Source organism: Primulina huaijiensis, chromosome 8, assembly GCF_012295235.1.
Source record: "Primulina huaijiensis isolate GDHJ02 chromosome 8, ASM1229523v2, whole genome shotgun sequence".
NCBI classification, from domain to species: domain Eukaryota; kingdom Viridiplantae; phylum Streptophyta; class Magnoliopsida; order Lamiales; family Gesneriaceae; genus Primulina; species Primulina huaijiensis.
This window is the reverse complement of record NC_133313.1, coordinates 18,955,578-18,980,189: the sequence shown is the minus strand read 5'-3', so window position 1 is coordinate 18,980,189 and position 24,612 is coordinate 18,955,578. Positions and strand designations below refer to the sequence as shown.

Genomic DNA, 24,612 nt, shown 5'->3' with positions numbered 1-24,612 from the left:
TTACGATGTCCATGCAATCGTAAGAAGTGTCGAAACAAATGTTTTGAGGATGTCGAGACTGTAAAGTTTCATTTAGGTAGATATGGTTTCGTACCGAACTATTATTGTTGGCAGTTTCATGGTGATCAGTAAGTCCCTCACACGTTTCCAAACTTCAATATGGAGACTTCTTCTTCATCTACTTGTTTCGTAAACAGATCAACTCAACAAGAATTCAATTTGATCAATACTTCTGTAATACTCAACATGGAAATCAATACTTCGATGACACAAATCAAAATGAAACGAATGAATTTGCCGAAGAAAATCCCCGTACAGATTTTGGCAATGATGATCCTCAAAGTCCAAACAGTCCTATAAAATCTATGTACGAAATGATTAAGTCTGCTGAGAAAGAAATTTGGGATGGAAATCCACACTGTCATTCTTTGTTGTCCGTGTTAGCTCGGTTATTGAAGATGAAACAAGTGCATAACATGTCTGAGCGAAATTACAATGATATGTGTCAGTTAATGTCTGAGCTATGTCCTTCCGATAACTCAGTGCCAGAGATTTTTTATGCGACATAGAAACTTATTAAAGATCTTGGACTTCCAGTCGAGAAAATATATGCATGTCAAAATAACTGCATGATATATTGGGGGGAAGACGACTCGTTGACAGAGTGTAAGATTTGTCAATATCCTCGGTACATGCGTAGCAGACGTCGATCTACTAATCGTAAAACTCAAACTCCGTACAAAAAGATGTATTACTTTCCAATCACTCAACGTTTGCAACGATTATATGCGTCAACAACTACAGCCTGTCAGCCTCACATATGCGGTGGAACAAGGAACATCATTTCGATGGTGACACAATGACACATCCTTCGGATTCTCCAGCGTGGTGTCATTTCGACGCGATGCATCCATCATTCGCATCTGAGATTCGAAATGTGAGGTTATGAATGTCAACTGATGGATTTCAACCTTTTGGTCAAAGTGGTCAGCAATATTCATCATGGTTTATCATTGTCACGCCATACAACTTACCCCCATGGATTTGCATGAAAAAAGAATACATGTTCTTGACGGTAATTGTACCTGGGCCAAATAACCCAAAAGACAAACTCGACGTATTTCTTCAGCCGTTAATTGCAGAACTCCAATCACTGTGGTGTTCCCGTGTGCAGACATACGACATGCATCTGAAACAAAACTTTAATCTAAGAGTTGCTTTGCTCTGGACCATAAGTGATTTTCCAGCCTACGCAATGTTATCCGGGTGGAGCACTGCAGGGAAGCAGGCTTGTCCTCATTGCATGTCTGATTCAAACGCTTTTACCTAACCATGCAGTGGCAAAACAAGTTGGTTTGACAACCACCGAAAATTCCTGCCTGAGGATCACCCATTGTGTCGAAATAGAGTTATGTTTATTCGTGGAAGACGAGTTCTGGGCACGACGCCAGTTGTCAAACAAGGTGATGAGTTACTGAACGAGTTGGACGAATACGGATTCAAACCTTCGTACGAGGTTGACTCTGAAACGATAAACAAAGAAATTGGTAGTTATGTGCAATGTGGATGGAGAAGAAGAAGTATACTATGGGAACTTCCTTACTGGAGTACAAACTTGATTCGACACAACTTGGATGTGATGCATGTTGAGAAAAATGTTTTCGACAATGTCTTCAACACTGTTTGTAACATACAAGGACGCACAAAAAATAACACAAAATCAAGGGCAGATCTCGTTCAAATGAATATAAGACTAGAGTTACATCCTGACGGAGAGACAGGTGAATATCCTAAAGCATCGTACACTCTTGACAGGAAAGGCCGACAAGTTTTACTCGGTTGGCTTAAGGATGTTAAATTTTGTGATGGTTATGTCTCCAATATGGCACGTTGTGTGGACATGCAGAAATTGCGAATGTTTGGGATGAAAAGTCATGACTGCCATGTGTTCATGCAACGTTTGATTCCTGTTGCATTCAGGGAGTTGTTACCACGTCATGTTTGGGAAGTATTGACAGAGCTAAGTCTTTTTTCTTCGCGGGCTTAACCTCCAGTAACATCAAAGAAAGTGATATGATGCGTTTAAATGATGATATCGTCCTCATTTTGTGCAAGTTAGAGAAGATTTTCCCCCTAGCTTTTTCGACTCCATGGAACATTTATGTGTGCATCTACCTTTCGAAGCTCGCATCGCAGGTCCTGTTCAATTTAGGTGGATGTATTCGTTCGAAAGATTTCTTAGGAAGTTGAAGAACACTGTTCGTAGTAAGGCACAGGTTGAGGGTTCGATATGTAATGCCTACTTGGTTAAGGAGGCGTCAATATTATGTCAGTACTACTTCAGTGAGACATCGACAGCTAGGGGACGAAAACGTAGACAACATCAAACAACTTACGAAGACACTGGAAGCACGGAGATGTTGTCTATTTTTCGCAGTCGAGGACGAAAGATTGGAGCGGGAAGGTCTAGATGGCTAACTGCTGATAAATATCAAGAACTTGTCACGTACATTTTACTGAATTGCGAAGAAATCACGCCATTTGTCAGGTACTTATTTCAATTAAAATGTTAATAAACTTATCGATTAAACTAATTACAAGTTTCATGAACAGAATGTACGAAGACTACTTGCACAGAGAGAATCCATACTTAAACGACGCTGATATTGACTCATTGTTGCATAACAATTTATTTGGGTGGTTCAAGAATTACGTAAGTAAATATTTTCTAACTATTTAAGTTTATGGACAATAACTCGATAAGTGAAACCTTAATTTTTCTCGTAATATATTTATCATTGTAGGCTGAATTGCCGAGCGCATAATCTGTCTCCAATGATAAAACAGGTTGCAGTAGGTCCATTTCAAAAGGTCAATACGTATCGAGAATATAATGTCAATGGTTTCAACTTCCACACTTTTAATGATACAACTTATAAAGCAACAAACAACTGAATCATTCAAGTTAGCAGTCAGTACAAACGTGGAGAGTGTACAGAGTATTATGGGCAAGTACAAGAAGTAATTGAAGTTGAGTATTCTGGTCTCCCACTGAAGCAAGCAATACTATTCAGATGTTCTTGGTTTGATATTAATCCTCGTTCAGGCATGCGCGTACACAGTAAGTACAAGATTCTAGATGTTAATTGTAACAGAAGTTTAGGCTCATGAGAGCCATTTGTCTTTGCGACACAAGCGTCAGAAGTGGTCTATTTGAGATATCCTACGACAAGAAGAGTTGTTTCAGAATGGATGTATGTGAGCAGTTTGCGTCAAAGAGCTTATGCATCTGATGTCACTGCACCTATTACCTCAATCGAGGATATCACAAATGCTTTTCAGAACAATGACAGCGAAACACATGCTGTTGAAACTCAATTTCTGTTAGCATCGCAAAATCTTGTCGATGTCGATGTTGTGTATGATATTGAAATGGATGTACACTCCACTGATAGCGAAAGAGATGAATCTGTTCCAACCGACGATGACGAACGACAATGTCATCAGAGTGACTAGGTTTGTTTCACAACGATTAATATAAATTTCCGTGTACCAAATGTTTAATACTGTGTATTGCATGTTCAAAACTTTTATTCATTATCTGAAGTCTTTATATTAACAAAATTTTTGGGTTTGCAGTTGACACACTATGTCTGGACATCGCGATGATTCCCCGCCTCTTCCACCGCCTTATGACAGGATTGAGCTCACCATCATGGATGGGATGTAAGTAATTTTTTTTTCAAACTTAAAGTAATTATTTGAAAATAATTCATTCTAATTATTGAATACTTTTAGAAAAAAGATTACAACGACATGTTTTCCTGGTCATAGATTTTTCCCACATAATAGTCGTGTCTCGAGATACATATCGGCTCAGTTCTCACTGCAGACATGTGATCCCTGCTGGTCGTGGAGGTATGTGACACCTGAGCAGCGGCAATGGTACTGGGAGCAGTTCTGTGTAAGTCTTTATTAAAACAATTAATTTTTACAATAAAATGTTTCAATATTTATTAAACGATTACCTTACTTAAATAAAAAATATTGCAGACGAGGTATACATGGGCTGCTGACATTGATGTTCAGGTACGGAACTTGTGGTTCCGTACCACTGCCACCCTATACCGCCGGACCATTCACGGCTGGAGGACCAGTGACAATCATACACAGACGGTCACGCATGAGAGATGGGCTGCTTGGACTGCTGTCTGGCAGCAGGATTGGCAGGACAGAGCCGCGAAGAACAAGGCCAACAGGAACAGCGAGCCTGCAGGTGAAGGTACAGGGACGACGAAGCACATTGCAGGTGCGGAGACGTACAGCGCTCACGGACAGGATCTGGTATTTCTTCCAATTTAATACTTTTCAGTTGTACTTCAACATATATATATGTTTCTCATTAATTATAAAATGTTAATGTTTTACAATTAATGAATTTATTTCTTCCAGTTTTCTGCCATGTCGTGCTCTTTAAAAATAAATTCATTAATTGTAAAACATTAACATTTATAATTAATGAGAAACATATATATATATATTAAAGTACAACTGAAAAGTATTAAACTGGAAGAAATATCAGATCCTGTCCGTGAGCGCTGTACGTGTTCGCACCTGCAATGTGCTTCGTCGTCCCTATACCTTCACCTGCAGGCTCGCTGTTCCTGTTGGCCTTGTTCTTCGCGGCTCTGTCCTGCCAATCCTGCTGCTGCCAGGCAGCAGCCCATCTTTCAGGCGTGACCGTCTGTGGATGATGGTCACTGGTCCTCCAGCCGTGAATGGTCCGGCGGTATAGGGTGGCAGTGGTACGGAACCACTAGTCCCGTACCTGATCATCAATGTCAGCAGCCCATGTATACCTCGTCTGCAATATTTTTTATTTAAGTAAATTAATCGTTTAATAAAAAATGAAACATTTTATTGTAAAAATTAATTGTTTTAATAAAGACTTGCACAGAACTGCTCCAAGTACCATTGCCGCTGCTCAGGTGTCACATACCTCCACGATCAGCCGGGATCACATGTTTGCAGTGAGAACTGAGCCGATATGTATCTCGAGACATGGCTATTATGTGGGAAAAATCTATGACCAGGAAAACATGTCGTTATAATCTTTTTTCTAAAAAGATTCAATAATTAGAACAAAATATTTTCAAACAATTACTTTAAGTTTGAAAAAAAAATTACTTACATCCCATCCATGATGGTGAGCTCAATCCTGTCATCAGGCGGTGGAGGAGGCGGGGAATCATCGCGATGTCCAGACATAGTGTGTAAACTGCAAACCCAAAAATTTTGTTAATATAAAGACTTCAGATAATGAATAAAAGTTTTGAACATGCAATACACAGTATTAAACATTTGGTACATGGAAATTTATATTAATCGTTGTGAAACAAATCTAGTCACTCTGATGACATTGTCGTTCGTCATCGTCGGTTAGAACAGATTCATCTCTTTCGCTATCAGTGGAGTGTACATCTATTTCAATGTCATACCCAACATCGACAAGATTTTGCGATGCTAACAGAATTTGAGTTTCAACAGCATGTGTTTCACTGTCATTGTTCTGAAAAGCATTCGTGATATCCTCGGGTGAGGTAACAGGTGCGGTGACATCAGATGCATAAGCTCTTTGACGCAAACTGCTCACATACATCCATTCTGAAACAACTCTTCTTGTCGTAGGATATCTCAAATAAACCACTTCTGACGCTTGTGTCGCGAAGACAAATGGCTCCCCTGAACCTAAACTTCTGTTACAATTAACATCTACAATCTTGTACTTACTGTGTATGTGCGTGCCTGAACGAGGATTGATATCAAACCAAGAACATCTGAATAGTATTGCTTGCTTCAGTGGGAGACCAGAATACTCAACTTCAATTACTTCTTCTACTTGTCCATAATACTATGTACACTCTCCACGTTTGTAATGACCGCTAACTTGAATGTCTGAGTTGCTTGTTGCTTTATAAGTTGTATAATTAACTGTGTGGAAGTTGAAACCATTGACATTATATTCTCGATACGTATTGACCTTTTGAAATGGACCTGCTGCAACCTGTTTTATCATTGGAGACATAGATTCTGCGGTCTGCAATTCAGCCTACATTGATAAATATATTACGAGAAAAATTAAGGTTTCACTTATCGAGTTATTGTCCACAAACTTAAAAAGTTAGAAAATATTTACTTACGTAATTCTTGAACCACCCAGATAAATTGTTATGCAACAATGAGTCAATATCAGCGTCGTTTAAGTATGGATTCTCTCTGTGCAAGTAGTCTTCGTACATTCTGTTCATGAAACTTGTAATTAGTTTAATCGATAAGTTTATTAACATTTTAATTGAAATAATTACCTGATAAATGGCGTGATTTCCTCACAATTCAATAAAATGTACGTGACAAGTTCTTGATATTCATCAGCAGTTAGCCATCTAGACATTCCCGCTCTAATATTTCGTCATCGACTGCGAAAAATAGACAACATCTCCGTGCTTTCAGTGTCTTCGTAAGTTGTTTGATGTTGTCTACGTTTTCGTCCCCTAGCTGTCGATGTCTCACTGAAGTAGTACTGACAGAATATTGACGTCTCCTTAACCAAGTAGGCATTGCATATCGAACACTCAACCCGTGCCTTATTACGAACTGTGTTCTTCAGCTTCCTAAGAAATCTTTCGAACGGATACATCCACCTAAATTGAACAGGACCTGTGATGCGAGCTTCGAAAGGTAGATGCACACATAAATGTTCCATGGAGTCGAAAAAGCTAGGGGGGAAAATCTTCTCTAACTTGCACAAAATGAGGACGATATCATCATTTAAACGCATCATATCACTTTCTTTGATATTTCTGGAGGTTAAGTCCGCGTAGAAAAAAAGCTTAGCTCTGTCAATACTTCCCAAACATGACGTGGTAACAACTCCCTGAATGCAACAGGAATCAAAAGTTGCATGAACACATGGCAGTCATGACTTTTCATCCCAAACATTCGCAATTTCTGCATGTCCACACAACGTGCCATTTTGGAGACATGATCATCACAAAATTTAACATTCTTAAGACAACCGAGTAAAACTTGTCGGCCTTTCCTGTCAAGAGTGTACGATGCTTTAGGATATTCACATGTCTCTCCGTCGGGATGTAACTCTGGTCTTATATTCATTTGGACGAGATCTGCCCTTGATTTTGCGTTATCTTTTGTGCGTTCTTGTATGTTACAAACAATGTTGAAGACATTGTTGAAACATTTTTCTCAACATGCATCACATCCAAGTTGTGTCGAATCAAGTTTGTACTCCAGTAAGGAAGTTCCCACAGTATACTTCTTCTTCTCCATCCACATTGCACATAACTACCAATTTCTTTGTTTATCGTTTCAGAGTCAACCTCGTACGAAGGTCTGAATCCGTATTCGTCCAACTCGTTCAGTAACTCATCACCTTGTTTGACAACTGGCGCTGTGCCCAGAACTCGTCTTCCACGAATAAACATAACTCTATTTCGACGCAATGGGTGATCCTCAGGCAGGAATTTTCGGTGGTTGTCAAACCAACTTGTTTTGCCACGGCATGGTAGGGTAAAAGCGTTTAAATCAGACATGCAATGAGGACAAGCCTGCTTCCCTGCAGTGCTCCACCCGGATAACATTGCGTAGGCTGGAAAATCACTTATGGTCCAGAGCAAAGCAACTCTTAGATTAAAGTTTTGTTTCAGATGCATGTCGTATGTCTGCACACCGAAACACTACAGTGATTGGAGTTCTGCAATTAACTGCTGAAAAAGTACGTCGAGTTTGTCTTTCGGGATCACCGTCAAGAACATGTATTCTTTTTTCATGCAAATCCATGGGGGTAAGTTATATGGCGTGACAATGATAGACCATGATGAATATAGCTTAACACTTTGACCAAAAGGTTGAAATCCATCGGTTGACATTCCTAACCTAACATTTCGAATCTCAGATGCGAATGATGGATGCATCGTCGAAATGACGCCACGCTGGAGAATCCGAAGGATGTGTCATTGTGTCACCATCGAAATGATGTTCCTTGTGCCAACGCATATGTGAGGCTGTAGCTGTTGACACATAATCGTTGCAAACGTTGAGTGATTGGAAAATAATACATCTTTTTGTACGGAGTTTGAGTTTTACGATTAGTAGATCGACGTCTGCTACGCATGTACCGAGAATGTTGACAAATCTTACACTATCTCAACGAGTCGTCTTCCCCCCAATATATCATGCAGTTATTTTGACATACATCTATTTTTTCGACTGGAAGTCCAAGATCTTTAATAAGTTTCTTTGTCGCATAAAAACTCTCTGGCACTGAGTTATCGGAAGGACATAGCTCAGACATTAACTTACACATATCATTGTAATTTCGCTCAGACATGTTATGCTCTTGTTTCATCTTCAATAACCGAGCTAACACAGACAACAAAGAAAGACCGTGTGGATTTCCATCCCAAATTTCATTCTCAGCAGATTTAATCATTTCGTACAGAGATTTTGTAGGACTGTTTGGACTTTGAGGATCATCGTTGCGGGGATTTTCTTCGGCAAATTCATTCGTTTCATTTTGATTTGTGTCATCGAAGTATTGGTTTCCATGTTGAGTATTACAGAAGTATTGATCAGATTGAATCGGGTCAATGAATTTTTGTTGAGTTGATCTGTTTACTAAACAAGTAGATGAAGAAGGAGCCTCCATATTGAAGTTTGGAAACATAGGAGGGACGTACTGATCACCATGAAACTGCCAACAATAATAGTTCGGTACGACAGCATATCTACCTAAATGAAACTTTACAGTCTCGGCATCCTCAAAACATTTGTTTCGACACTTCTTACGATTGCATGGACATCGTAATTTCCCATCCAATAAACTCTCAGGATGACTTAGTGCAAATGACACAAATGTCTCAACACCAACACAAAATTCACTACTTAAGAACCCATTCTCCAACCTACGATACATCCAACTTCTATCTGTGTTACCCATTGAAGCCTACAAGTGTTTAAATATTAATTTATTTAAAATCTATTATCAAAAACTATAAAACGAAAAGTTAAATAAGTATCTACAAAAATAACATTAACTTAATTATCTAGTAAAAAAAAAACACATGCATGATTTACAAAATAAATAATCTACTACGCTAAAATTCATAAATAAAATACCAAAAAATCTAGATCGGCAACGGTTTGTGCACAACCGTCGCTATTGGTGACGGTAGTCAGCGACGGTCTACAAAAACCGTCGCCGAATATTGCGACGGTCCTGTATTATACCGTCGCACATGGCGACGGACTTAAATCCATATACACACACACAAAAAATCCGGTTGTTTTCAAGGACTTAAATCCATATGTATTTATCTTTTCATTATGTACATCCGTCCACGGTTCACCCAAACTGAATCATGCATGAGGTTGAACTGGGTGCACGATCCAGCAGGGAAAGGCCTGGTCCAAATGACTTTCTTGATAGATGCATGGCGCCCTGATGTCAACGCAGACCGCCGAAGTGAACACAATTATGTCTCCATTCATTGCAAATTAATTAAATTATATTTCAATATGTACGCACACCAAAGCACTTGAATTATGTGCATTGAATTAACGAGGGTGGGGCTCGGGAATTGATAAAGGTCGTTTTTGTCTTCTTTTATTTAAATTACAACAATATAATCGTATTTGTTTATTTATTTTCACATCATGGTCCTGATACATAGCATTTCAGCAACTTGTTTGCCTATTAATTTCCCTAATTGGAAGTGGGCTTCATCCATTTCGTGAAAGCAAAGCTTGATCGGAAAGATGAGGAAGAGTAATGAAAGAGGGTCTGAATGCTCTGAAGATGTTCCTCTCATAAACTTGGATGGGATGTGCAATCCCATGCGAAGATCCATTCTTGTGGAAAAGATTGCAAATGCTTGTCTTCGTTTTGGTTTCTTTCAAGTGAGTCGAATCTTTTCTCATATTTGTGAAAATAACTTTTCGTTATAGGACGTAGAATACACATTTATGACTACTATTTATAGGAATAAAACAGGCTTCAATTATCAGGAGAAAGTATATAGCAAAAGGGTACCTATAAAATTGATTATATCTTTTTCTATATAATTATTATTTTTGTCAACTTCTTGAATGTGAATTGGTAGGTTATAAATCATGGGATATCCCAACAAATACTTGACGGGGCCTTGTCCGTGGCGTCAGATTTCTTTAATTTGCCGACTCGGGAAAAGGCTAAATTCTTGTCCCCTGATATCCACAGGCCGGTAAGATACAGCACTAGTTTTAAGGATGTTTGTGCGGGGGACCAGGCCCAGTCCTGGAGGGCTTTCCTCAAACATTACGCGCATCCTCTTCAAGATTGGATTGGATTCTGGCCTCAAAATCCACCTCTCTACAGGTGCTATATATATCATCATCACAAACAAAGCATCTTAATTCTTCTCTTTACGTCAGATATGATTGTTGATATACTGATCACTCTAGGGAAAAGATTGGAGAATATGTCGTCGAAATACAAAAGCTAGCCCTGAAAATAATGGGTGTCATCACAGAGAGCCTTGGATTAGGCCCGACATACTTAACCCCAAAACTCGATCAAGGGATGCAAGTGATGACCATAAATTTCTACCCACCTTGCCCACAGACATTGCTTTCATTAGGCATTCCCCAACACTCAGATTACAGCTGCTTAACAATACTTCACCAGGATTCACCAGGTCTACAAATCCTGGACTCGGTGGACGGGTCGTGGAGGGCGGTACCGGTCATTCACACTGCCTTCAGGTCAATGTTGGTGACCATCTCGAGGTTTTGAGCAACGGGAGGTACAAGAGCGTGGTGCACAGGGTCAAGGTTCGAGGCGAAGGGACGCGGATTTCGATCGCCAGTCTTCATAGTTTGGGGATGGATGTGAAGATGGAGGTTGCTAGAGAGCATGTGGATGAGGAGAATCCAGAGAGTTACAGGAGAAGCAGCTTTAGGGACTTCTTGAACTTTGCTTCCAAGAATGAACTTGGAGAAGGGACCAGTTTCCTGGATTCACTCAGGATTAATCCATAGTCCGGGTTTGTTCTTTCGGCCAGTAACATAGGACCCAGCCCGTTTGTAACTTTTTTTATTTCTAGAAGAATCAGTAATTCAACCATCACGTTAAATTGGTTGGCTCCGTGTCTGTAGCCTTGCCTTTTTATTTTTTATCTTTCTTTTTCTTTATCTAATTTTTGAGTTTGATTGGGTCTTTTTTAATGTTGTTTTGTGGTCGATTCGAGCATGTGTAAAATATGTTATTTTTAAAAAAAATTAGGCGGCACTGTTTGCCTCATAGGGAATCGAATGTATGTGGGATTATTTTGTTCGAGTAAACTTGGGCTTACTTTTGCTACCAAGTGTGCATATACGAGTGTTAAGAAATTATATTTTGTGAATAAACTAATTATATATATATGTGTGTGTGTGTTAAATAATTCTATTACCTTAAATCTTGTTGATTGACGAAATAATATTATTGAATTGTTTCAGGATTCAACCGCTTATCTTTTGTATTTACTGGTTTTCCACAGTTGGATCAAGTCGTTCCACTCAAGAATTACTATCAATTCAAGATGTTGAGATCATCTTGTCATTTGATCGGAAACCAGATCAGAAATGAAGTGCAAAATTATAACAATAAAACTCCAACCGCACTTCAACCGGTCAAATATGAGCAATCTGATGAGGATACGTTTAACGCAAGTAATTTCTGCTAAAATATTATGACACAGTATGCTATCAATTCTGAATGACGGATTGTTTCCTAAAATGTCCAAAGTTAAACAACATTCAGAAGCTGCAAGTGCTTAAGTCGGAAAAAGCTAAGGGACATTAAATGACATTTATTTCATAGTACGATGCTGATAGTGACAATGTTATTTTGTCTGAAACAAGTACATGTGATCTTTGAAAATCATTATCCGTTCGTTGAAAATTTTCAACTACAAATACGTAGACTCGAGATTGAAGAATCAGTTAGTTGAACAACGATTACAAGTTTACATATTTCAAATCTGCATTCTCTCAATATTTCTGAGAACACTTAAGCGATCATAGTTCAAGCTGCTCAACTTATCACGAGCATATAAGAATCTATCATATCTTCAAAGATCACTCTATAATACCCTACCAACTCAAGTTGTTCAAGCTAACTGTTGGTTTTTGTGAGATTATCTGGTAAACTGAGAGTTCTTAAACATCTAGAACTTGTAAAGTGATCACTAAGAGTTTCAACATTGGCAGTGATAAGTCCTAGTTGAAGTGAGTTGTTACAAAAAATTTTCAAACCACAGTTTTTTAGTGGATTTATTCCTAAGTGGAGGAAGGCGTGGCATATAAGAGTATTTATCTCTAAAGATTCATAAATATCTGTTTTATTTCCTTTACATTCTTGTTCTTTTCTCATCAAGCCTTTTCTTGTTAACTAAGAGTTTATATCAAATATATTTTTTGTCACTAGTCAAATCGAACTGTTTCTGATACTACTTGTTGAAATTCGATCCCTTAATATGTGATTTAAATCACTCTCACGAATGAACTATCATAAAAAAATAATAATAAAAAAAATCAGTAATATAAAACTGATGAACATGTAAACAATCACAATCTATCATAAATTTAACGCAAGAAATAAGAACGCAATGGTTAAACGTGTTTCAACAAAATGTCTACTCCACGAACAACCAGGACCAATCTCTTCATTGATCTCAAAGCACCATCAATGGTGTCTACAAGTTTACATAGGAGATTTCACGAGCACAAAACATACAGCTCAATAACAACAAAACCTGAAGAAAAAATTATCTCTGTGCTATGAGCCTTTCCAGGAGTATCTTGATGTCAATAAGGAGAAGAGTAGAGAAGAGAAGAATCTTATTTCCAGTCTTCACAGCACTAGGCCTTTTTAAAGTCATCGTATATATAATTGCCTTTAACTGGCTCCAAACTTTTCCTCTAGATTCTTGACTCCTCCTAACTGTTCCACGCTTGTGCTAATGAACCAGCTCCACCTTGATACAAATCCACAGTGATGAGTCAATGTCTCGAGACAAGATTCCACTTCGATCTTTTTTAAATAAAAAAAAAAAAGATACACCAAAAAGATCATTCTAAATAAATGATTTTTTTTCTGTGTAAGATCGAACATTTGTCGTTTTACCAAAATATATAGCTAATTTATAACGGTGCAACTCAAATCTTTTTAAATCGTGCAACAGCTCGATCACTACGTTTCAATTGTTCTAATCAGTAGAGACAATTATATCACCCAACAAACTTTCTCTCAATAGTTACACTTCTTGCAATCAATGTGAATCGAACTCGCGACACTAGCTCTGATATCAATTGTAGGACAGATCATTTGTCGCTTTACTAAAAGTTATAGCTGGTGGTAACGGTGTAACTCAAATATTTTTAAATAGTACAACAGTTCAATCATCACATTTCGATTGCTTTAATCAGCAAAGACAATTATTACACTCAACATTCTAGATATAATACAGATTGAGATATAGATAAAATAAAGAAAAAAATAAGTGAAGCAGACATAAAAAAGTGTTGTACTAGGTACTTAACATGTGTAACATCATGTATCCCTCCAAAATTCTAGATATAGTAATGTTCATGTACATCCTTAAACTTGTTGAATAAATGAAGAATTAATTGAAGAATGAACAGTGGTTAATGAAAATGGAGTGGGAGTTGTCCCGCATTGAAAAATTAGACAAGCTTGTTCTCTCTTATAAGCTCCAAGTTGAGCTAAAGGTTTAAGCCCCAAGGGGTACCAAAAGTTTTTAGAAGGGAGAAGACACTGATAGACTGTGTCTCCGTGAAACACGCGCGCGTGCCGTCAGTCTGCTCGGCGCGGAGCGATATTTGAATAATATTAATCTTTTTCCATTTGTTAACAGAAGCACCCGTACTAGCGCGGGCAGATGCATCCGGACAGAAGCTCTTGCGCTCGTGCGCGCCTGCTGCTCTTCGGAGCGCATGCACAGGACTAGGCACGCTAGGGCGACACTCCTTGTGCGCGCCTTCTGCTGGTTTGATGTGCTTGCACAAAACCAAGTGCGCTGGTACGCGCAAAGAGTGTCGCCCCAGCACGCCTCCCACAGTTTTAACACACGAAACAGTGTTTGTGCGTCCCGTCTCGAAGATTTTGTCTACTCCAGCCTACTGTTTGCACCAAACAATGTGCCCATTCACTACTCGCATAGAGTTGTGACTCTTCTATGCTTCCGGTCCAAAAGATTGTGACTTTTCTACGCATCCGGTCCGAAAATCCGTGTCTCTTCTACGCATCTGATGATCATTTATAAATAATCTTTTTGCCATTTTCGTTGCACTTATTTTTGCCATCTTGTTGCATAAAACTTCACTTCGTTTTTGAAAGTTGTTGCGTAATTTTGTTCGCTGCTTTCGAGAGTTGTAGTGCTGCAATCTCTCGACTTGAAGTCGTTGTATCTTAAGGACGATTGTCTGCAACTTATAGCACTTCATACGGATAATTTCGTCTTGCAGAGAAATTTCGTCTTGCAGAGAAAGGAACATCCTTATCTCGAATTGATATTTATGTACTTGTTCAGATTCCAGAGAAAGACAAACAACAAAACTTCCCTAATCAGGACCCATATTTTAAAGAGCATATCAGGATTTATTCCAAGAAAAATACGTGCTCAAATCCAACATAATCCTCGAGAGAAGAAAGATTCAAAATCATTCCAAGTCCTCAGCGTTTATAATCGATTAAATGGTTTTGATATTTATCTAATTTTTATGAGACATAAAAATCGAACAAAAGTATGTACAGATCGGCTAGCACGAGTCGTTTTTCGGACGATCACGTTAGTTACCATTCATCGTCCCCTCCTTCGAAGGCGTCAGCAGCTCTCAGGGCACTGGGCAGTTTCCTTGGAGGCGAGCGAGCTTCCGGTGGACAAGCCTCTTTCGGAGATGGCCAAGAAGGAAGGAGCTCGAGCTAAATTTTCAGAAAACGCAGCTCATGTCTCACCATTTGTTCTCCTCCTTTGTGCATTTATGCTTTGGTTTTTTCATATCCCGGTAATTAAATTTTAATATTTTAGTTAACCTTTGATCGTTTACTCCACAAATTGTGTGTCTATTGTTTCATAACATATAATCATATGTTAAATATATATATTTTTCTCAACGACTTATGAATTATGTCAAACTTAAAATAAAATTTAATATCATGTAATTAGCAATTAAAAAAATTTAAAATGATTAAATAAAATAATATTTTATTATAATTAATTTGGTTTGCAATGAACGCATATGTATATTGATGCGAGAGGGAGTTCGATAACTACAAAGATCGGAAGTATTGACGATTGTACAGAAAGTGGACATTTATCGATCATGTTGTTAAAGATTGAGACTTGGACCTAACTTAATTCCAAAAGCTAACTCAATGGAAGATGATTGTCCAAGTCCATACATCTTAGGGATTTTATCCAACCGATGTGAGACAACTAACACATGTCATTTGTCAGCTGAGTTGGGAGATCTGGATTTAACCTAGGGGTGTAAACGAACCGAATACGTTCACGAACTTTTCGAGCCGGTTCGAATTCGAAATTATCGAATTTGAGCCGAACTCGAACATGTTCGAATATTTTTCGAATCGAATTCGAGCTAAAATTATATTGTTCGACTGTTCGCGAACCTTAGCTATATTTAAAAAATAAATAAAATATTATTAAGTATATATANATAATAATTTTAATAAACCCCTTAATTTCAGAAATTAAGGTTCATTTTCATCATGACAAAAATTTGTGTGAGACGGTCTCACGTGTTGTATTTATGCGACGGATCTCTTATTTGGGTCATCCATGAAAAAGTATTATTTTTTATACTAAAAGTATTACTTTTTATTGTGAATATGGGTAAGGTTGNATTGTGAATATGGGTAGGGTTGACCCGTCTCACAGATTAAGATCCGTGAGACGGTCTCACATAAGACCCACTCTGTCATCAAAACTTTCAATGTCTCAATTCTCTCCATCCATAAGACATGCAGCGCAGTTATGGGAAAATGGCATGTACTAATATATATTTGGATCTTGTTTTGCTATGGACAAACATTTCCCTTTAGAAGAATGAATAATGTATCTAATGACATACAAATTATTCTATGTATAACCCCACACGTAAAATCATATCATATGTTCCAATGTTCTTCTGCTCAATCCGATGCAACAGAAAATATCATTGATTAAGTCGACGAAGCAATTGCAGTCTTAAGAGGGAATTGAAATCAGTGATTCATTATTAGCATCAATTTGTCAAACTTTGCGACAGCTACGTTACGTTAATGCTGCTTCTCATTTTTCAACTTGAATTGGGTTTCGAAATTATTTAAAAATTATTTCCTGGTGACCTTTTCGTGAAGCACTTTGATTCAAGTAATTAAGATAACAAAGTGTATATATATATCCTTTTATTTTATAAAAGAGTGGGTCTCATGTGAGACCGTCTCACGGATCCTAATATGTGAGACGGGTCAACTCTACCCATATTCACAACAAAAAGTAATACTTTTAGCATAAAAGTAATACTTTTTCATGGATGGCTCAAATAAGAGATCCATCTCATAAATACGACCCGTGAGACCGTCTCACACAAGTTTTTGCCTTTATAAAAAATAAATAAAGATGAAATTTGCAAATAATAATTTATTATACATTATAAATAAAGTGTTATAATACGCATATCACAGTAAAAAGTGTAAAAGACATATAGGTTATTCGTCAATGTAGATAAAACAAGAACCAAACACCATTATTGAATGGACCAGAGAAGAATAATCTTGGAAATTCGATCCCGGACACATTCATGCATCTATCGGAAACTACATGCTTATTTCATGCATATATTTTTGTATTATGGAAATTTATAAAATCACCAAACAATTGTTGCGATAAAATTAATCTTGGTTTTTTAGTTGGCGGAAGATATTCTTGCAATTAGATCCTAAACCCGACACATCGTTTTAAACTTGAGATTTTGATGTCAGATGAGCTAAAGTCGTCGTTACATTAATCTTGTTTTCAATATTTGATGTTCTTGGGGGAAAAAAGTGGCATGAGTTAGGACATGAGGTGCATAATTAGATTACATGAAATGACAATATGTAAAACCAAAATTTAATCCACAATATCACGATATTTCATGTATTCTATTTTATTAAAGTTGAGGGCATCATAGTAACTACGTAAGAAGAACACCAATTTTTTCTTCCAACTTTACCTTTATATGATACTAATATTACACTTTTATTTTTTGTTTTTTTTAAATTTCAACACACACTTTTATTTTTATTTTTTTTATTTCAACAATTCAAATATCAATTTAGTACCTCAATAATTTATCAAATTTTACTTTAGTTCATCGATAATGATAAAAAAGACTGTACACACACGCATCGCGTGTACAGAGTAACTAGTTTATATAATTTTTCACCATTTTTTGTTTAGTTAACCTATATATTTAATTGGTGAGGTAATTGATATTTATTTTTAAAAAGATTAATTGGCCAAGGAATTTGTAATAAATTAACATGGGATTTGATAGTTAGAGATGTAATTAATATATTACAATTTTCTCTGTATTTTTTATTTTCTAAAATGCCCTATATGGGATGAAATTTTAAATAAAGACTAGCCAGCATATTAACTACCTAGACCTATATTTTATTGATGTATTAAATTTTGATAGGTGCAAAGATATCTACTAGTATATATATATTAATTTAATTTAATTTAATTTGCAACATGGATCATGCAGATTGCATAGGTGGATACAAGTTTGTGTATACATATAGATTATATATATATATATAGATATATAGTTTATTTGTCGGTTGACGTTTCGTTGCCAAAATTCTTGTTCATGACAACATCAGATTCCTCGTTAACGTTGGACCTCATACGCCAACACCTCCTCGGAGAATGCACTTCCGACCTGGACCAGATCGACTTCACTTCTCCTGTCCCGGACTTGGCTTCGGGTCTAGACAAACCCGACTCCCTCATTTCTCGATATTTCAAACGCCCCTCTGATTTATTTGAGGCTGAGGCGACACCAGACAAGATAACCATATCCAAGGCGGTGGAGGAAGTCCCCGAAACCACCCCCGTTAGGCCTGTTGGAAGGAGTTACAGAGGGGTGCGGAGGCGGCCATGGGGGAAGTACGCGGCGGAGATCCGTGACCCTGCCCGGAATAGCTGTCGGGTCTGGTTGGGGACTTACGAAAATGAGATTGACGCAGCAAGGGCGTATGACTGTGCTGCGTTCAAGATGAGGGGGAGGAAAGCGATTCTTAACTTTCCGATGGAAGCCGGCAAATCTGGGCCGCCGGATAATACTGGCCAGAAGAGGAGAAGAGAAGCGTGATCAGAAGTGGAGCTCAAATTACATATCTTTTTTCTTTGTTCTTGAAAAACCTCCGCCGTAGAATACCAGCCGGAAGAGGAGAAGAGAGGTGATATTCATCCGATACTTAATAAAATTTCAAATATCTAACAAGTACAATTCAGAAAATGGTAATAATATATTTTCGAGTTAATCTAAGCTATTCCAAGTTCCATTGCTAAATCGCCCGGTATGACTTTTACTTGGACCGTATATATCTACTACTTGCATATATTTAACGCTTGTGGGAATTACTGACTTGAATATAGTTTTTTTTTTTTTTGCTCAAAATATGCTTGAAGAACTTGTCGATTTCAGCAAGACTTCCTCCTCAAATTACAAATAAATTTGATAGCTTTTATTCGACTTCGTCCTACTCGCCATAGGTGAAGATTTACCCAACTAACATCTCAAGACTGTTAGTTGAATTCGGACCTGAGCCTCACCGTGGTCGGGCAAGGGATCCTTAGGCTTTAAAAGAATGTTTCTCATACTGTCATACATCGACAACACACCAGATCAATATACATACATGTAATTTGGAAAAGGCAACAAAATGGGAAGCACCGAGAGAGAGGGTTAAAATTGAAGACCATATGAATTAGATGGCAATACATACAGATCATGAACACGAAAATTCTCATGATCAATTAATAAACATGATAAATTCTTTTCCAGGACGTGTTCCCAGAAAGGCCAAGATTCAGAACTTGTACCGCTGAAATTACAAGTCATCCTTTTCGAATCCCAACTGTATGTATGTTATAATGTACCTTCGTGTTACTGGGCTTCTATAAAAGAAAATGATCGATCAAATGTTGTACAACGTCAGCACCTTCGGAGTGCATGTACGGATCCTTGACCTATAAATCGTAGACATGGCAAAAGTGAGTGGCAACCGGCAAGAATGAAGGTAGAACGAAGATCGCATAAAAGTGCTACAGAAATCCGAAATGGAATCAATATATGATAGCAGTTGGAAATAATGCATAGTGTCTGTGAACTTACCAAAAGTCGTAGATGATGATAATAACACTGACTTAAAAACTATTTCGACAGTTGTTGGTTGAACAATTACACTAGTTAGAAGATGTGAAATCGAGTGAACTGAGACCAAGCACATTATGAAAGGGAAAAAAGGAAGGAGCAAAATGCAATGGAGTTGGGTTCAGATCTCAAAGCGACACAATGAGAATTTTAACAACTGACAAGATTCCGGAAAAAAATAACTGTAGGAGAGATGAATCAGCATATGGCCGTGAATTTATTGTACTCATCTTGAGTGTAGAGGAGTGCATGCTTAATTTAGCTCCTCAAGAATAAAAGGATTTAAAATTGAATGTCACTTAATTTGAATCAATATTAAATAGATATTCATATTCTTTAAAAAAAATTATCAAACGAGGAAAAAAGAACTCTAAGGACGTGGAAAAAGAGAATGAGAGCAACACCTGAATAACACTATGAGCAGCGAATCTCAGTCTGCTGCTGTGGAAGCTAACATCTACTTTCTCCCATGACAGGTGGGATAGGCGATTTAATAGTTCTTCTGCATCATAGAGGCCAAGAATAAGATAAGTTTTTACATGACTCAAAACATAAGCTCGCCAATATATTAAAACACCAACTTACACGAACAAAGATATAATGAAGAGAGTTACAAACCTTCCAGCTCGTCCAAACCATCATCTTCTTTCGTATATTCTCGAGGCACATCACATGCTTTGCAGTGCTCCTCATACACAACATGGGGATATTTGTCATCTATGGAATCTTCCCACTGGAAAAACAAAACACGGCTCGTCAAGTGACTGGAAACAATACTAAGATCACATTTGCGTGTTAAAGAAAATACTACCTCCGGAAGTTCACTGGTGCATCGAATTGATGAAGTTCTCCAGCCCACAATATCTAAGCATTATTTGTCAAGGAGACGAGCACATATAAATATTGAACAGTGTAATCTACACAAAGGGAGGGATGTTATCTTGTTAAATATAAACATAGTATCACACCCATGTGGCCTAAGGTCCAAAATCCCTATAGCGGAAAGCCCCATATATTTCATTCATTTGATCTCAGATGCCCTTTGTTGCTCAGTGCCCGATCAACTTATTGAATGTAATATCCCCAGCGTATAATCATAAGTTCCTTCTTACAAAGGTTGAGACATGTTAAATATAAAACTATTGATTGTGTCAACTCCTATGAGCTTGAATTTTGGCCTAGGGGTTTATAATATAATATCAAGGCCAAATCATGTTTCCAATTTTCAAGAGTCACAAATTGGTGAGATCGCTTGGAGGGAATTGTTGGACCAATAATTGTTGCTGCTCAAAGAGCGACTCACACGTGCCACTTGAACCTTTGTACAATGTAAAATATTTGAGTTGCGTTGTTACTAATATAATTTTCGTACAACAATTGACCAGTGTAATCAACAAAGAAAAAGGATGATATGCAATAATCAGTATCAAGGATACGATCATAGCCAACATTTGAATATGCCACCCGGCGTCGAAAAGATCGTAAAGCAGACCTACATGAACGAGTTGAATTACTGTAAGGCACTCAATTAAAATAGGAATAACAATCTTGAACCAGATGGGAAACCTACATGAACTGACATTCTCCATTATCTTCAGTCATACGCCTTAGCAAAGGAGGCTTTCCTTCATCATCATCTGTGAGAAACAGGTGTCTGCCTGTTCTCCTGAATATCAAGTGAATGACAAGGCCAGCAACTTTCTCAAATGCAGATACACCAAAAAGGAATGGTACCTGAAATAGGAGAAGATCAGATCATGCAGAATGCATAGGGTGACACAAATAAGATTTTGGTTGCTATTCAGAAGATTCCGAATCTTGGAGATGAAATAGAAAAAACTCTTAACCTTGCTCCCCATGTTTCTATATACCTTAAAGATTGATCATACTTAAAGATATAACGACAAACATCCCTGTGACCCCATGTCAATTTTCAGATGTTTAATCTACTTGCCAATTTTTCAATATGTGAGCGGTGAGCCACAAATTTGTATTTCAAAGCTGAAAACAAACATGAAGAGCAAATCAATGAACTTTTCATCGTTCTGACAACTACAATGTGGCATGATGAATACATTTAACACAATATATCAGCCCCTAAAAATTCTTACGTGAATATGCCTGTTAGTGTCACTTGAGTCATTTGCTTCACATATCCATCATCCAAAGTTTCAGCTAATATTTGGCATATTAATATTGAGCTACGGAGAATAAATGTAGCAAAAAATAAGAAATTTACCTGCTTATTACCCCTAGAACCAAGATGAGGGGTAGCTACAGTGATAAAGTTCACAGGTTCCAAATCTGCTATTAGACCCTTCGAGTCTTCTTTACATTCATTGGTGGACACTTGTTCTATTCTACCACCTTTAGAAGGTTTGCATAATTTCCCAATAGCAAATCTGGCCACAAGCCCCCCAACAGAATGTGCAACGAATGAGATTTTCTTCAAACCAGGCTTCCTATCGATTACTTCGAGGACCTAAATGGCAGGTCAAAGTATAAACCAAAGTGATGGTAGACATTCAAAATTCACAGATGACATCTATAAATACTACACGGAACAAAACGCAGGAAAAAAATACAGCCTACAACTGAGTATACCTCCTCAGCCAGTCGCTCACCCATTACATCCACGCCATCTAGTGTTAGCATAGCCATATTTCTTTCACTGCCTACAAGTCAATGATGCTCCGGTGATAAGCAGACAAAACAAGCCACTTTTACACAGCTGTACAGTATAATTAGGTCTTAGCAGGCTAAATAGATGTGATTTCTTCTTAATTGTTTCCTTTCGAAACTAAACAGTATCTTCTGAAAAAAAATGTAGTTACAGAACCTAGAATTGCCACCGTTGAATATGCTACAGCTTGGAGATTAGAAAACAACTTATTACATTATATTACAGAATGAACAAAACAATTCCAACATAAGGAATTCTGTAGCCCATGCTCCATTGATCTTAGCAAAACTGAAGGGCAGGGTAAGTTTCTGGCAAAACCAGCACCCTATCTTTGCCTGTTGCCTTTGGTTTGGTAATCCCATTTTGTGACAGTATAGAATGAAAAACATAGGAGGATGAGGATCAGATGCCACTAAAACCACTAATGGTGGGGGACAGATGAGGTGTTGCACTTTAAATATTAGATGAACAACCTAGGAGGATCAGATGTCATTTAAACCACTTGAGCATTTTCCTAAATATTACCACATAAGATCAGATGAGGTGGATTCCTTTTAATTTCAGACATAGAATTCAAATCGCAAGTAGTGATTAACATACAGAATTTACCACTCACAGTGAACATAAACTTTGTCAGGAAGCATCTTCACAAATTGCTCGGCGCCATATTTCCAATCTGAGGAACTGCGATAACATATATGGAACAACCGGAGGATACATCTTGAGAAAGTTAATCTTTCACGCTGAATATTCCCACCACACACACACACACACACACACAAAACAGAACATCAACAAAAAAAATTAATTGGTCAAAAAATTCAGTCTTTCCCACTGAATAAACTGAACTAAACAAATTTGAAAATCAAAAGAGGGGGGTGGGGGATAGCAAAACAGAAAGCACCAAAACAAACTGTAAAGAATCCTAAGCTATAACGATTACACAAGAAAAATGTGCACAAGGGAAAAAAAAGAGCAAAATATACAGGAATTCACCTTCCAAGAATACCGTGGACCATAACAACAAGATGATCAGCGGCCAAAGCATCAGATTGCTTGCAAGCAAACACATCTTCCCCGCCATCCTCCTCTCCCGTCGACCACACGACACCGTTTTTCCCGACTTCAACCCTTTCCATTTTGGATTGGATCCCTCAAACCAACTCTCGAATTCAGTATAAAAATAAGTTCACGGATATAATTTCACCAGCTAAACCAATTTAAATTAAAGGTGCTGAAACTGACAAATGCCCAAATGGAGATTTTTCAAGTTATTTAATGATTGTTGAAAGTATGATCTGAGAGTTTAACAAAAAAAAGTACGATCTGGGGAAAGAGAGGTGGCCATGGGGGACAAACGACTGGGCAAGTGTGGAGACGTGGCGTGCCGTGGCGTGGGGGTGGCATTGCAACAAAAGGAAGGGAGAGTGGCCTCGATTTTCTTATTCTTACAACCTACGAAGTGTACACGTATTTCTCGGGTTTCTAACAAATTATTTCTAAATTATGTAACATTTCGTCTAAAAAAAATTCACTATCACCCTATTCTTTGTGGCGGGGTTAGAAATAAAGGTGTAAATGAGTATAATCGAATTGAATATTACTAAAATTTAAGATTTGAATAATTTTCATTAAAATTTAATGTTTGAATTCGACTTGAATGAACTTGTTTGAATTCGATTCGAAACTTGAAACTTTTTTTTCTCGAATTCGACTCGAAGAGTAGTTCAAGTTCAGTTCAAAATCTTTAAATCTAACTAACAGCTCAATCAAATATTTATCGAACCAGCTCAAAAAAATTATGGACCGACTCGATTCATTTAGATGCCGAGATAAAAAAAACATATAAGGTTTATTGTTGTCAACATTTATTATTATGAATAGGGTTCAATTCTCTCTTATATTCATTAATATTAACGATCAGTAAATCATGTAGCTCATGTTCTTTCTTGTTCTTTCTCCAAGAGACTTTCTTTCTCAAGGGACACTGTTGGAGTTTTAGGATTTTTTTCCCCCAATTTCTTTATGTCGCTTTTTAAGCCAACACTTGATTAATCTTCATTGAAATCAGATTTGTATTAAATAATAATAATAATCTTGAAAAAATTTCCTATAAAGTAAAATGTATTATGACTATTAAAACAAATCCACCTCTAATGTATTTAATGATGAGCAAGTCTCTTGTGAGACGATCTTACAAATCTTTTTCTCTGAGACGGGTCAATCTTACCGATATTCACAATAAAAAGTAATACTCTTAACATAAAAATTAATATTTTTTCATGGATGACCCAAATAAGAGATCCGTCTCACAAAATACGACCCGTGAGACCGTCTCACACAAGTTTTTGCCTTTAATGAAACACTCATCTCTCTTACATTTT

The 24,612-nt window shown here is 37.5% G+C and overlaps 4 protein-coding genes across 5 annotated transcripts; 3 read left to right on the top strand and 1 right to left on the bottom strand.

Annotated features, from left to right (window-relative positions):
• Nucleotides 1–218: 218 nt before the first annotated feature.
• LOC140982574 (uncharacterized) lies at nt 219–4,397 on the top strand. Its single transcript, XM_073449133.1, has 3 exons — nt 219–3,726; nt 3,835–3,964; nt 4,054–4,397. Exons 1-3 carry the CDS (start codon nt 3,650–3,652, stop codon nt 4,360–4,362), a joined length of 516 nt encoding a protein of 171 aa, XP_073305234.1. The 5' UTR covers nt 219–3,649; the 3' UTR covers nt 4,363–4,397.
• Nucleotides 4,398–9,479: 5,082 nt separating this feature from the next.
• Nucleotides 9,480–11,394, top strand: LOC140982359 (flavanone 3-dioxygenase 3-like). The gene is given in 4 exon segments (XM_073448839.1): nt 9,480–9,975; nt 10,179–10,432; nt 10,519–10,802; nt 10,805–11,394. Coding segments are annotated over 4 exon segments (969 nt in total). The 5' UTR covers nt 9,480–9,834; the 3' UTR covers nt 11,095–11,394.
• A 6,582-nt stretch (nt 11,395–17,976) lies between these two features.
• LOC140982145 (ethylene-responsive transcription factor ERF106-like) lies at nt 17,977–18,480 on the top strand. Its single transcript, XM_073448562.1, has one exon. It carries the CDS (start codon nt 17,977–17,979, stop codon nt 18,478–18,480), a length of 504 nt encoding a protein of 167 aa, XP_073304663.1.
• A 595-nt stretch (nt 18,481–19,075) lies between these two features.
• On the bottom strand, nt 19,076–23,639 carry LOC140983398 (lipid droplet phospholipase 1-like). Of its 2 annotated transcripts, none has more exons than XM_073450444.1 (10): nt 23,225–23,639; nt 22,845–22,912; nt 22,150–22,220; nt 21,785–22,027; nt 21,116–21,279; nt 20,982–21,037; nt 20,357–20,409; nt 20,164–20,278; nt 19,950–20,047; nt 19,076–19,361 (listed from the first exon to the last, which is right to left on the bottom strand). In XM_073450444.1, exons 1-10 carry the CDS (start codon nt 23,365–23,367, stop codon nt 19,290–19,292), a joined length of 1,083 nt encoding a protein of 360 aa, XP_073306545.1. In that variant the 5' UTR covers nt 23,368–23,639; the 3' UTR covers nt 19,076–19,289. The 2 variants fall into 2 exon arrangements, with proteins under 2 accessions (XP_073306545.1, XP_073306546.1); XM_073450445.1 differs by having other exon boundaries at nt 22,845–22,971; nt 23,225–23,366.
• Between the last annotated feature and the right edge of the window lie 973 nt (nt 23,640–24,612).